This window comes from Callorhinus ursinus, unplaced genomic scaffold, assembly GCF_003265705.2.
Source record: "Callorhinus ursinus isolate GAN/ISIS: 27379988/994484 unplaced genomic scaffold, GSC_fseal_2.0 scaffold43, whole genome shotgun sequence".
In the NCBI taxonomy this organism is placed as follows: domain Eukaryota; kingdom Metazoa; phylum Chordata; class Mammalia; order Carnivora; family Otariidae; genus Callorhinus; species Callorhinus ursinus.
In genome coordinates this window covers 6083050-6096786 of record NW_027397105.1, presented here as the reverse complement: position 1 = coordinate 6096786, position 13737 = coordinate 6083050, and the positions used below count along the sequence as shown (strand labels likewise).

General features: G+C 41.9%; 1 protein-coding gene across 3 annotated transcripts in view; it reads right to left on the bottom strand.

Annotated features, from left to right (window-relative positions):
* Positions 1-13737, bottom strand: part of MAP2K4 (mitogen-activated protein kinase kinase 4) — a 134323-nt gene that overhangs the window by 119810 nt on the left and 776 nt on the right. For 2 of the 3 annotated variants that reach the window (XM_073881736.1, XM_073881735.1), the window contains exon 2: positions 3232-3264. The exons of the other annotated variant lie outside the window; for it this stretch is intronic. In XM_073881736.1, coding sequence (XP_073737837.1) covers positions 3232-3264 — 33 coding nt within the window. The remainder of the gene's footprint in view (positions 1-3231; positions 3265-13737) is intronic. 3 annotated transcript variants of the gene reach the window in all.

The following is a 13737-nucleotide window of genomic DNA, read 5'->3' as shown; positions in this document are numbered from 1 at the left end:
CTCTCATGAGACCCACTGCAACTTCCCCTCCACCCCCACCCCCCACCCTCACCGTGCTGTTCTCGCTCAGAACACAACAGCAGAGCAAAGGTGCCCAGTACACCTGTCTTCCTACACCACCCCACCCTGGGTTCAGCTGCTAGTCAATCCATAGCATCAGCAGCTGAACACTCCGAACCAACCCAGGATCAACTCAAGTCCACTACACTGCGAGTCCCCTAACGGCAAGGACCTAACTTGTTTCTGGACCAATCATTTCCCTCTCTTTATGCACCAAGGTGTCCAAAAGGCGTTTCGTGAATGAATGTATCAAACTGTGTTGAATCCCAAAAGCTGGAAAACAAAGAGGCCAACCTCCCACGTGGGAGTGGGGAGAGTAAAAAAGGAGACATGAGAAGGCTGGGTGAAGGGGTCGTGAAAACAACCAAAAGTGAGTATCAAAGTGGGGATATATGGGCTTCCTCGTTCCACACTTCCATGTGGGTGGCACTGCCAATCTACTGTTTCTGTAACAATGGAAAAGGCACAGAACCATCTAGACGGTATGGAAGCACTTTTCATCTAGCTACAGAGCCTTTCACGGGCACTGCACACACAATTTTAGACTTAATAAAATGAATACATTTCTCTTGTTTTGTGTCCACAATTGGGCTAAGTTAGAAAAAAGGACAACAATGTGAATGCAGCTTTAAATTTTAAAAATGTCAGCATTTTTCTTAGATTTTATCAATACATAAGTAAAAATTATATTAAACATTGAACAGAAATATTTTTAAACTAAAAATTGTTGAAGTGTATTAAAATTAAAAACAGCATAAAACAGAAGTTGTAACTTCATTACATATAGATGTATATCACATATGTAGGTTCATTATGGGCAGGAAATCGCATAATATTTTTAAAGGTAAGAGAAGAATGATAATAATGAACCAATTAAAAAAAATTTATCCTAGGGCTTAGCTGCCCTACTCTCTATCACGAGTGAACCATTCCAGAGATAAATTTTTACTAGCTACATTTCAAAGGAAGTCACATTGTTCAACCAATGGAAATTATAAACATTTTGATTCCATCAGAAAATTTTAAAACAGCAGAAATGTTTTCTCTAGGTAAAACATTGTTTCCTTTGAACTAACTAACTTAAGAATGATCTATATTGGGGTCGCCTGGGTGGCTCAGATGGTTAAGCGTCTGCCTTAGGCTCAGGTCATGATCCCAGGGTCCTGGGATCAAGTCCCACATCGGGCTCCCTGAGTCTGCTTCTCCCTCTGCCTCTCTCTCTCTCTCTCTCTCTCTCTCTCTCTGTCTCTCATGAATAAATAAATAAAATCTTTAAAAAAAATGAATGATCTATATTGGGGGATCTAAAATGTACAGCACAGTGACTACTGTTAACAACACTATGATATACTTGAAAATTGCTAAAAGAGTAAATCTTTTTTTAAGATTTTATTTGTTTATTTGAGAGAGAGTGTGAGAGGGAGTAGACTCCCTGCTGAGCAGGGAGCCGGCCCTACGGCTCCATCCCTGGTATGGCCAGCTCTAAGTTGACAGCATCTATTTTTGTACTAAACTGTAAGTTTTCAGTTGCTTACATACATTAACTTTTTTCCAAGATCAGTGTACTGGGTACCTTTGCTCTGCTGTTGTGTTCTGAGTGAGAACAGCACAGTGTGGGGGCGGGGGGTACAGCGAGCCGGCCCTTAGGGCTGTTTTCCAGCTTTTGGGATTCAACACAGTTTGATACATTCATTCACGAAACACCTTTTGGACACCTTGGTGCATAAAGAGAGGGAAATGATTGGTCCAGAAACAAGTTAGGTCCTTGCCGTTAGGGGACTCGCAGTGTAGTGGACCTGAGTTGATCCTGGGTTGGTTTGGAGTGTTCAGCTGCTGATGCTATAGATTGACTAGCAGCTGAACCCAGGGTGGGGTGGTGTAGGAAGACAGGTGTACTGGGCACCTTTGCTCTGCTGTTGTGTTCTGAGCGAGAACAGCACAGTGGGGGGGGGGGGGGGAGGTTGCAGTGGGTCTCATGACCCTGGGATCATGACCTGAGCCAAGGCAGAAGGCATGCATTTAACCGACTGAGCCACCCAGGCGCCCCTAAAAGAATAAATCTTAGAATCATGGAACACTACAGCAAAAACTAATGATGTAATGTATGGTGATTAACACAACAATAAAAAATTTTAAGTAAAAAAAAGAGTAAATCTTAAACGGTCTCAGCACAAAAAGAAATACTAATTATGTGAGGTGAGGGAGGTGTTAACTAACCCTACTGTGATAATCATTTTGCAATATATAAGTATATCAAATCATCACACTGTACACCTTAAAATTAACATAAATGTTATATGTCAATTATATCTCAATAAAGCTGGTGGGGGAAAGAATGATGTATATCAAAAAGTGGTCCCCATTCTTCCTCATTCTGTGAATAAATAAGCAGAAGATGAAACTAGTTACATTATATTTTGGGATTTTTTATGTTTAACTGGAGAGTAGCCTCCCTGAATGAGGACTTTTTGAAACTGCATTTCTACAAGTGATATTTAACTTTAAAATGAATTTGTTTTAGCTTAAAAATTTGCTTTCTTAATAGAAAACTTATTCTGTATTCTATAATGACTGGCATCCTAATATAGAACACTAGTCTATATTGGGATGGGGGAGGCAGGAGGAAGAAACAAATTTTGTTTCAAAGAAAAAAGTTAAAATGCTCTAAACGTATGGATCAAAAAAGTCAATTTTAAAAGCATGAAACCTCTGAGTAGTTACATACTTTTTGCACCACGATATTAAGTTTCCTCAACTTGTAGTCTAAATTATGATTAAGTCCAAATACCTATGTATATCTTTTTATAACTACATCACATAAATAAATCTTCCTACACCTGTGCACACCTTTCTAACTCTAGTCTGCTTTCTGCACCTGTCTACATCTCAATTTCTAATACAGCTGCATATCTATATATGTCTTTCTATACTTACAAACATTTGGATGCCTGTATCTTTCTATTTCAGTTTCAAGTGAAAACAAGAACAATTTACAATCAAGAATATAACAACACAATTTTGTTTTTATTTGGAAAAAGAATGAGAAATGGAAGCTCTTTTAATGTCAAATTGCCATGGTTGGTTAGTTGAAACAATAGTGGACACATTCCCAATACCAAGATGGATATGAAAAAAAATAAGTAGCATAGTATCATAAAATTTGTAGCTTACTTTGTGCCTTTTCACAGAAGTTTATCTGAAAGCCTAAAGTAAAAGAGATAAGTTCCAGTTCATTGACTGTAAATCAAACAAACCAAAATTAGAACATGACATTGCATTTTTATGTTACATCTGAAAAAAACCAATTCAAGCACAGTTCAAATCACATAACCCCACCATCACAATAACTGTGACATACAGGCTTAGAAGTCCTTGACTTTATTAAGCGGAGCTGAAGACAAGTTTAAATTCTAAATTCTGCCATTACCTTAATTTTTCACATCTATCCGATAAATAGAATAGCTACCAGCTCCTGGATGTCAAGAGTAACTTTTAAAATAATCTTGTGAATTTTTTCAATCTACAAATTCATAACATATTACAAGTTATTTTTATTAACTCAAATTACTGACTTAGAACTATTCATGATTAATTGCTACCTTTGATTCAAAAGCTTCAAAAGTAGTTCATAAATTGTGAAGCAACATTTTCTAGTCAATTCGCTAACTTCGAGCGTAAGACAGTGAACTACTGAGGAGGAGCTGACATTCTTCTAAAGGAGGCCTGACAAGAAGGCTGTGTCCCTAGGAATGATACAGCAGAATAGAACCTTACAAGTTACAGGAAGAAAACCTGTGAATTCTCCTCGGGAACTTGAACTCGTTTCTCAAATCCAGCTGGACCTGGTTATACCTTATGCCTACATTCATATGGATGTAATTTTTTTGTAAAATGCACTCAGTAAAATAGGCTGTTTATGACAAAACCTTCTCAAAATATGCTCTCACCCCCTCGGTTTAAGCGGGTTTGGTTTTCTTAGTAGTCTATCTATGCCTGCGTTTATTAATGCTTTAGGGAACAACATGGGGAAATTCAGAATGAGGATCACTCAAGCTTGTATTTATGCAAACACAATCAAAACTTAGAGGAAAAGAGCCAGGACTAAAGGAAGGATGTGTTTAAGTTGTCTTTTCCATCCAATTACTAAAATGCTTAAGATCCTAAGATAAAGATCTCACTTATAACGTACAAAACCTGAAAAATCTTAAGGCAGCTACTTTGCGCAAAGGTAACCCACTGCTTACTACCTAATCACACAAATGACAAAGCAGGAGGGAGTGGGAATGGAGAGACCTCACGGGCAGAAGTCCTGGGGGCAAAACTGGACACAGCTACCCCTCAAGCTCAACTTACTACCCCACCAGATGTACGGCAGGAAGAGACTTCAGAAAGAGAAAAAAAGTCGGAGATCCACAGGTCTTATGGATCTACTAAATGCCAGCCAGCCTCCTACTGGGCAAAATGAGGCGAGCACAGGTTCAGGAGAAGAAACTGGCTCTCTGGAAGCAGACAGACATACACAGAGATAGAGCAAAGTGGAGCTTCAGCCCCGGGGGTCAGAAGCCGGTCTCCCACTACCCTCCCTCCCCCTACCCTGGGGAGAGAGAAGGGAAAATTCACCTGCAACAACTGGAGAGGAAGTGAAGGGAAGGTTGAAACAAGTTTAAGTCAACAAGTCATTCTTTTCTTCTTAGCTCACTGGTTGCTATTAAGTAGCAAAAAATAAATGGTGGGAGGAGAGGCAAACAGAATAGCAATATGAATAGGGAAGGGAGCAAGATAAATAAACTTGAAAGGTATAGGAAAAAGAATGAGCTGGATCTGTCTGCACAATTATATAAAAATAAGTTACAGGATAATTTTAAGAAATAGAAAAAATGTGTAAAGGTAGATGTAACTGACAATGTTAGAATGTCAACAATTACTGCTCTAACACATGCGGATTCAACCCACTTTAAGCACAGAATCAATGCAGGTAGCTAAAAAGCGAGGAGGCTGAAATTCTCACAGCGTCACTACAAGACTTGCTCTTTTTATCTAAGTACGGACAAAGTGACCAGGTGAACGGATTCTGAGGCCTCTGCATCATTTCTCACTCAGAAAAAACATGCTAACAGACCCAGAGTTCACAGGCAATGAAGGCTAAACAAACTCAAACATAATGGCTCACCTTGGAATTCCATTTAGTCTTGTCGATTAGATCAGATAAAAGGCTATTAGCTAAATCTGTCTAGACCTCCCCTAGCTCCTTATACTCAAAGGGCGGGGAGGGGCTGAGGGGACCACCAGCAATCCTATACAAGAACAGAAAGACAATGGGAAAGAAACGGTGAGGAAAACTTCCAGACCCTCAGCTATATACAAAGCCAGTCGTGGCTATTCCATAATTAGTCCATTAATATTCACTCACATATATGTTCCATTTTTGAGGTCTCCTGTATCTCAGAAATTCTGTCTAAATTCTGTCTTCCCATCCAAACACTTTAGGTATCAGGTGAATCTGTTGCTAGTAACCAGTTAATCTTGAATATTTCAGGTGCCTCCCTCTTTTTTATCCTGGTGTCTGTACGCTGGGCCTAAATTCTACAAGATCCTCTGCTTCGAATTTGAGTCTTTTTCCTTTTACCTGGCCCCAGGTGAGTTTACTCGCACTAAATCTTAGACCCCAAGATTAAGGATCCAGAAGTACACATTTGGCAGTGCGAGGAAGCCGATGAGAGAAATGGAGCTCTGTGAGGCTTTCTCCTCTCCTCCTCCTCCCTGGGCCACCTGCTTGCCCACATTCCTCTTCATTCTCACACTCTTACCTCAACCGTGACAGCCCTTCACTGGCCATGACTCAAAACCCACCATTACCGTATTGGCCAGATAATGCGAGCTTGTCCACGTTAGCATAGAAGGCCGTTTACGATGTGCGTTAAGTGTATAGAAAAACAAAGGACAAACAGTCTTTGTGAAAGTAAAAAATGAAAGGAGAAATGTCAGCCCGGGGTCCTAGTTCCAAGTGTGAAAGTCAAGTCATTTCACTTGAGACCCAGTTTCCTTCTTTAACTATAAAATTAAAAATAACATCAGGATGGGGCACCTATGTGGTTCAGTCGGTTAAGTGTCAGACTCCTAATCCCAGCTCAGGTCTCGATCTCAGGGTCGTGAGTTCAGGACTGGCGTTGGGCTCCATGAGTGTGGAGCCTACTTTAAAAAAAAAAAAAAAAAAAAAGGTAATCTTATCTTGGAATTTGGAGACAGTGTGTCTGCACCTACTCTGCCCATGTAATGGCCCCTGTGGGGTTGTGCATTCCCCCCGGTCCCCTTCTCTGGGTTGATGGTATAAACCCAGAGAGAGTGTACGGCAGGGGTGTAAGTGGTTTCCCACTTCCTCAGAGGTTCCTTCCAGCCTCCTGGACATCCCAGATTTGGGTACTGCTGACAGTGGACTATGAACTACAGAATGAAGCCACACTAGTGTAAAGAAAATCAGAGCCGCCTTACTGGGCCCTGTCCATAGAGCAAGCTACCAAGCCTTCCTTCTGACACAAGCATGAAGAGTCTAGTTGTTTGCTGCCTTCCAAATTCAACCTCAAAATTGTGGCATGTGGCCTCAACTGCAAAGTCACTGAGCGTACATCATTACAGCTCTAACATCTAAGGATTTACATCTAAGGATTTATCCCGGCTTGTCCGAAATTTGTTATGTGCACTGTCCTTAGAGTGGTTTCCACAAGATCTGATTCCTGCCGCATTGCTTCCTTTTGCTTCCCTTGCTTCACCATGCTCAAACTTAAGGGGGAGCCACCTTAACTCAGTTAATCCCAGCTTGTCTGCATCATCCAGAAGCATTCATGATTTGACATACTGATCAAATCCTTTCTATAGTTGTTTTTAATTTGGGGTCATGTCAGTCCTCATAAGTCATTTCTTTTTCCTGCCTCTGGCCAATGACTACCTCATTTACTCTTTGGCCATGTAACTAAATGCTATATTATCATCTCCAGCCTGTTCAGTGAATCCTGAGTGCACCCAGGGAGGGCAACTGATTAACTATGTGACTGTGGGCCGGTATCTAACCTCCATGAGCCTCGATGTTCTCATCTGTAAAATAAACAGCAATACCTAAAAGTGCTTTGTGACGATTAAGCAATATATCTAAGATGTCCAACACAGAGCCTGGAATAATGCAGGTAATTATCATAGTGATCATTCCTGGTCTCTCCCTCGGGTGAGCAATGATTGTGGCACCTTCCCCATCAGACCAGCTCCACCCACGCAAAACCAGCCCCTCTCCTTTCATTCCCTGGCACCCTGAAAGAGGTAAAAGGGAGGGACTCCAGACAGCATGGGGATCCCCACCCCAGGCTTTACATTCTGCTGCAGTCCTTCCCAGACACAGCCTGGCGTTCTGGTGTCCAAGAAGGCGGATACTTTCCCTGGCAGGAACCTAAACCAGATTTCAGAGATACCAGCACACAGCGGGGAGCCAATTAATGTCACTTCTTTTTTAGGATAAAGTCAGACAATGAATGCATATCAGATATATCTGGTAACACTTCTCTTGTTTCTCCCTTTTATAAATTTTATTTGAGTGATCTTTGGTAAGCTGAAACATAATATGCCTTGAAAAAGCTGCTTGGTGCCTACTTTGATCACCTTTTCATGTAGTGGGGAACGGTGTGCTTGTCAGGAATCAAGCTGTGTATGATATGAATGTTATCTTCTTTCAAGAGGCCCATCTTGAGTTAACTACTAACCAATGGTCCCTTTCACTGTGTGGCCACAAGGTAGGCCAATCTTTTAACTCCTGGCCCTTGAAGCCTTTCTATAAGTACACATTAATTCTCTACCTTGCCAAGAGTGTGAAGAGACAACACATGAAGACTTTCTGGACTCCCGGGGTGGGGGACAAGGGTAGAAGCGAACCCATGCCCATTGGCAGGACGGTCACTTGCCCCAGATGACAAATGTAGTCAGGATGGCAACATAAATTATTAACTCTTATGCTAAATGGGTTCCTTTTACATATTATGTATAGTGTTGAAAGAGTTCTATTACCTTGTGAATCTATACTGGCCTCCTGCGCCGTTGCCTAATTAAAATCTTCTACTTACTTGTAGATTTCCAATCAAAATGCCTCCTAATTCAAAATGCCACTGTCACCTCGACAGCAAGTTTAGAACTCTATAACATAAAGGAACATCAGGAAGCAACAAGGCTCCAAAATCAACCCAAACATGGCTGGCTGCTTAGAGCTTCCACCCCCGACTGAAACCTAAAATAATTTCCCCTTTCTATTCCTGAATCTGCATCACTTCTGGCAAAAATTCTTCTCCTGGACCTGAATGGCTGAAACGGCTTCGAGCTCAAAAAACCTGTGTGAACCTGTGTCATTGAGCAATAAGAAGAAGAAAGGCTACCAGTCACACGGGTGGGTCAAAACCCACCTCCACCAGAGCATATAACCTTATTGAAAGTTAGTTCCCTAATCTATGAAAGGGCACTATGCCCACCTACCCTAAAGGGTGCTTATGGGCATCAAATTAGGCAAAGACAGTGAAAAACAGCTGTGTTGACTATTAGTTTCCCTTCTTAACTTTAAATCTGAATTAGGGTTTCCCAGGCTGTGTAACTTGGGCTGAAATTCTATGTCCAAGAGATGGAGACTTCAGAGATTTACCTGCGTTATGTATGATGGAGCTGATTATGATCTCCTGACCCCTAGGAAGCAGGGAAAACTCTATGAGCCCAAATCAATCCAGCTTCTCACATTAGGTAAAAGAAATGGAAGGAAAATAGGGAAATTTATCAGAAAAGAAAACAGGACTCAAAATACAGGATTAACTAACATCCCATCTTAAAATGAGTTTAGTACACATTCACTTGAAGGTACATGAGAGGAAAAGGTGAGAAAATAAGTATCTTGAAAGCATTGTTTTGTACTTTTTCTCTTTTAATACTAGGGTTGCTCTCATTTTTAAGAGAACACAGAGAAATACAATGTGCTTTGAGGGAGGACCAATTTGCTGAGCTGGACTTTGTATCAGGTTATGTCACATAAATGCTAAAGGAATAGTACTCACATGCTGGGAAGGAAAGGCAAGCAATTCTAGGGTTTGGAACTATATCCACTGTCTGCACAATTCAGTTCTTTAAAATCCAGATAAAGGCATCTTCCTATGGTTCTTGGAAACCACAGACTAAATGGTAAAACTGTCTAATACAATCACAAATAGAACATTTCACACATATTTTATATATTTAAATATTATTGAGAGGAAAAAGGTATACTGATTTTAAATCTTTTTTTCTTAACAGACATGCAACATTACACCTGAAAGTGTTGTGTTTCTTTTAATTTTTTTTACTACTGAGGTATAATTGACATACACCATTACATTAGTTTCAGGTGTACAACTTAATGATTCGATATTTGTACATATCACAAAATGATCACCATAATAAGTCTGGTTAACATCCATCACCATACACAAAGAACTTGTACTCTTGTGATGAGAACTTTAAGATTTACTCTTAGCAACTTTCAAATATGCAATATAGTATTATTAACGATAGGTGCCATGCTGTACAGTACTGTGTGTGTGTTTCTGGTTTTGTTTTTGTCTTTTTTTTTAAGATTTTATTTATTTATTTGAGAGAGAGAGAATGAGAAATAGAGAGCACGAGAGGGAAGAGAGTCAGAGGGAGAAGCAGACTCCCTGCTGAGCAGGGAGCCCGACGTGGGACTTGATCCCAGGACTCCAGGATCATGACCTGAGCTGAAGGCAGTCGCTTAACCAACTGAGCCACCCAGGTGCCCTGTTTTTGTCTTTAAGTAGGCTACACTTCATCGTGGCCCCCAACATGGGGCTTGAACTCATCACCCTGAGATCAAGACCTGAGCTGAAATCAAGAGTTGGATGCCTAACCGACTGAGCCACCCAGTCGCCCCGTGTAAGTGTGTTTTTTAAGGAGAACCAAGCAATCATCTTTTTACTTAAATTTATATTTATATATTGTTCAGGTGAAGGTGAATAAGCAAGGACTAGACTAGTCCATAAGTGTTGTTAGAATCTACATCTGAGACCCAAGAAGAAAAAAGGAAAAACTGCCTGCCTAGAACAGTTCATTAAGAGAATCAGAGGTACCTACAATGTATACTTTATAACTATTTCCTGTAACAAGTACTTTCCAAATGCCTCCAGGTTTTTCAGAATCAATTGTAGATTCTAACTATTCTAACCACATTTAAAATACTGTCTTAGGGGCGCCTGGGTGGCTCAGCTGGTTGAGCGACTGCCTTCGGCTCAGGTCATGATCCTGGAGTCCCGGGATCAAATCCTGCATCGGGCTCCCTGCTCCGCGGGGAGTCGGCTTCTCCCTCTGACCCTCCCCCCTCTCATGTGCTTGCTCTCTCACTCTCTCTCTCTCAAATATTTAAAAAATAAATAAATAAAAATAAAAAATTGTTTTAAAAACTGACACTTCTCAGCTGAGTTTATATAAGTTTTATTTTTTCCCTACTTTAAGTCTCCTAAAATAAACTTCTTGTATTTATGAGATCTTTATACACTTTAAGCGACTGGTAACTCAAGCAGGTACATAGCCATGTCTATTAACAATCCTTACATCCGGGGTGCCTGGGTGGCTCGCTCAGTCGTTAAGCATCTGCCTTCAGCTCGGGTCATGATCCCAGCCAGGGTCCTGGGATCGAGCCCCACATTGGGCTGACTCCCTGTTCCGTGGGAAGCCTGCTTCTCCCTCTCCCACTCCCCTTGCTTGTGTTCCCTCTTCAGCTGTGTCTCTCTGTCAAATAAATAAATAAATAAAACCTTAAGAAAAAAAATCCTTACATACTTAGAGTTTATAATTTTCCAAGCACTTCCGTGTGCTTTAATCTAATAATGTGACCCTCACAACAGCCCTGTCAGGTAGGTTGTATCCCTATTTTAATCGATGAGAAACTCAGAGTTCAGAGAAGGTGAGTAATAGCCCCAAGTCACAGAGCTTGTACATGACTGAGCAGTTACCTGGATCCAGGTAGAATAAAAACTCATCAGGAATATTCTTAAAGGAAAGGCTCAATAATGAAAAGTGGAAATCAACAGATTAGTGAGAAGGGTAGGACCCAGTAATAATGAAGCTGAAGAAACTGTAGTGGATCGTGAGGGGTTAGGGACATGTTCTACTAATAATGAAAGAGACCATTAATGGCACCCTTACAAATAACAGCATTGTTGCTATTAACAATGGTGATGGCTGGCATGTATCACACATCCTTACTATATGTCAGGCCCATGCTCTACGTGCATTCTCAAAGAAGCTGTGACGTAAGCATTATTCCTACATTCCAAATGAGAAACTGAGGCTTGCAGAAGTTAAGTATCTTGCCCTAGCTCACAAAAATCTTAAATCCGGATGAGGGGATTCAAATCCGGTATTCTAGAGCTCTGGCTCTGAAACATGATATTAAGAAAACAATGCTTCCCAACTTGGGCCATTCCTGGGCCACAAACCTCAAGACATGAAAAAAGTGTACAGGGTTATCCAGTGCCCAGGACAGGGCTTATCACACAGAAGGACCTCTAATGTCTGTTAGATGAAATGTATTCCCTATGTCCTACAAGCTGTTTGGGGCGGGGGAGGGGGGGTTATTAACACCTCTCAGAAAGGCAGTGTTTTTGGGTGACAAGCAGTAAACTGGAGGAAGGGGGTACTATATACCAAACGTTCTAAGGCTCTGAAGTCTGATTTAAAACTGAAGATCTCTAGGGTAGATGAAGCATGAAAGGTTAGGCTCTAACCATACAAAACAATCAAAAAAGATCCTAAATTGCTGTTAAGCTCATGGTCTATAACCTGAACTGTGCCAGACAACATCCTAAGACTTTCAAATGTTTCTCTTCATTCTGAGGAAGCGAAACAGGTTCAAGAACAAGACATAACTAGCAGGTTCCTGAATCAGTCAAGGCTAGACATAGTAGTGGTAAAAGAAAATTCATCAATAATTCAAAGAGAAGTCTTACGTCCTCCTTCTTCCTTTGAAAATAGGTTCGGCTTGTTAGAAAGTTTAGTTTACTAGGCACCGAAACTCAGGGGTGGTGGAAAAGAATGGGGAATGTCAGAATAGTGCCCAGCCACAAGGCCTTTGCGTTCCTGGAACACTCCAAGCTCTTTCCCACTTTAGAGCCTTCATACACACTGTTTTCTTCTGCCTTTAGCATTAGCGTCATCAGACAGGTCTTCTTAAACCATCTCATCAAAGCAGTCTACCCTTCCCCATTACCTTCCATCACAAACCCAGCTTGTGACCTTTCTAACACTTTTCTCCATTATCTACCTGCAGATTGTCTTCCCTCCCCCATCCCACCTGGAGGGTAAGCTCCACCAGGGATGCGACTGCCCCGTTCACTCTTTTCTGTATACCTGGCACTACACCCTATGACCAGCACTGGGCAGATGCTCAATAAATTTTTTTGAACAACAACAAAAATGAATACATTTATATACATCTTTTTCAAACTATCAGCCTTCCTACCCTCCCCCATGAGCTCCCTGCCAAAAAAAACTTGCATTATTTTTATAAGCTTTGTAAGTCACCCATTTTGCATAAGCAATACAATTCTAAGTTGTCATTTTGCTATTTCATTTCCCCACCAGCAACAACTAGACTGGAAAGCTGTAAGATCAGGATATCCATATTTTACTTCGTCTGTATAGTATGTTGTGCAACACAGTAGCATCCAATAACTAATTCAATTTGAATTAATTATGAGAGCCTGCACAGAAAGTGTCCTCTGAGCTCTGACATCATCCTGTCTATATATCACCATTCTTTTACGCGTATTAAAATTATCTCATAGGGAGGGCAACCGAGATATAAAAATGAATAAAATCCTGTCTCTGCTTCCTGAATCACAGACACTCTCATAAACACGAAATAGACAGTTGAACCTAACACGGTTCAGACGCGCCTAGACACACGGTTAAGATAGACCAAAGCGCCTTTTAGGAAGATTTTCATCAAAGAGTAACCATGGCGACACTGACCACCAAGGGTACCCCGACGGATTCCTCTAATAATGTAACATAAGCAGTTAGCTGAAGTCGCCAAGAGATTTCTGAGATTCCCTGTTTTAAAAATAACATTACTACTCGAAATTCCACAGGAAACTTAAGGAAATGGCCCCCGATGGGCTGGGGCCTGGTATTTTCACAACACCCCCCCTTGTCAGGAGCTATACGGATCTAAACGCGCATTCCCAGTAGGGAAAGCCATTAATTAGGAAGCTGCCTCGGATGTCCAGACACGACACAGTACCACTTTGGCCCCTGCCTTTCTATTTCCTGCACCTCTCCATGTAAACCGAATCCGCTCTTCTCGCTTCTGTACTGGTATTTTGTGCCTGCCATGCCAACACGGGCACCCCCGGCCCCGGACAAACCGCCTCTCCCGGGCCCGCGGCTGTCTACACCGCCACCTTACAGGTGGCACAGGCCTGAGCACCCCCTCCCCCACCCCCCTCGCCCTCCCGGCGCACAGAACCCCCGCGAAAGTTTGGAGGCGCGGGGTCCCGCAGGAGCGCCGGGAGGGGAGGTCAGCTCGGCGGGCGGGCCGGCTCCAGCTGCGCCCCGCGGGGAGCCAAGATGGCCCTGAGCGGGGCCCCACTGCGGCGGCGGCGGCGGCGG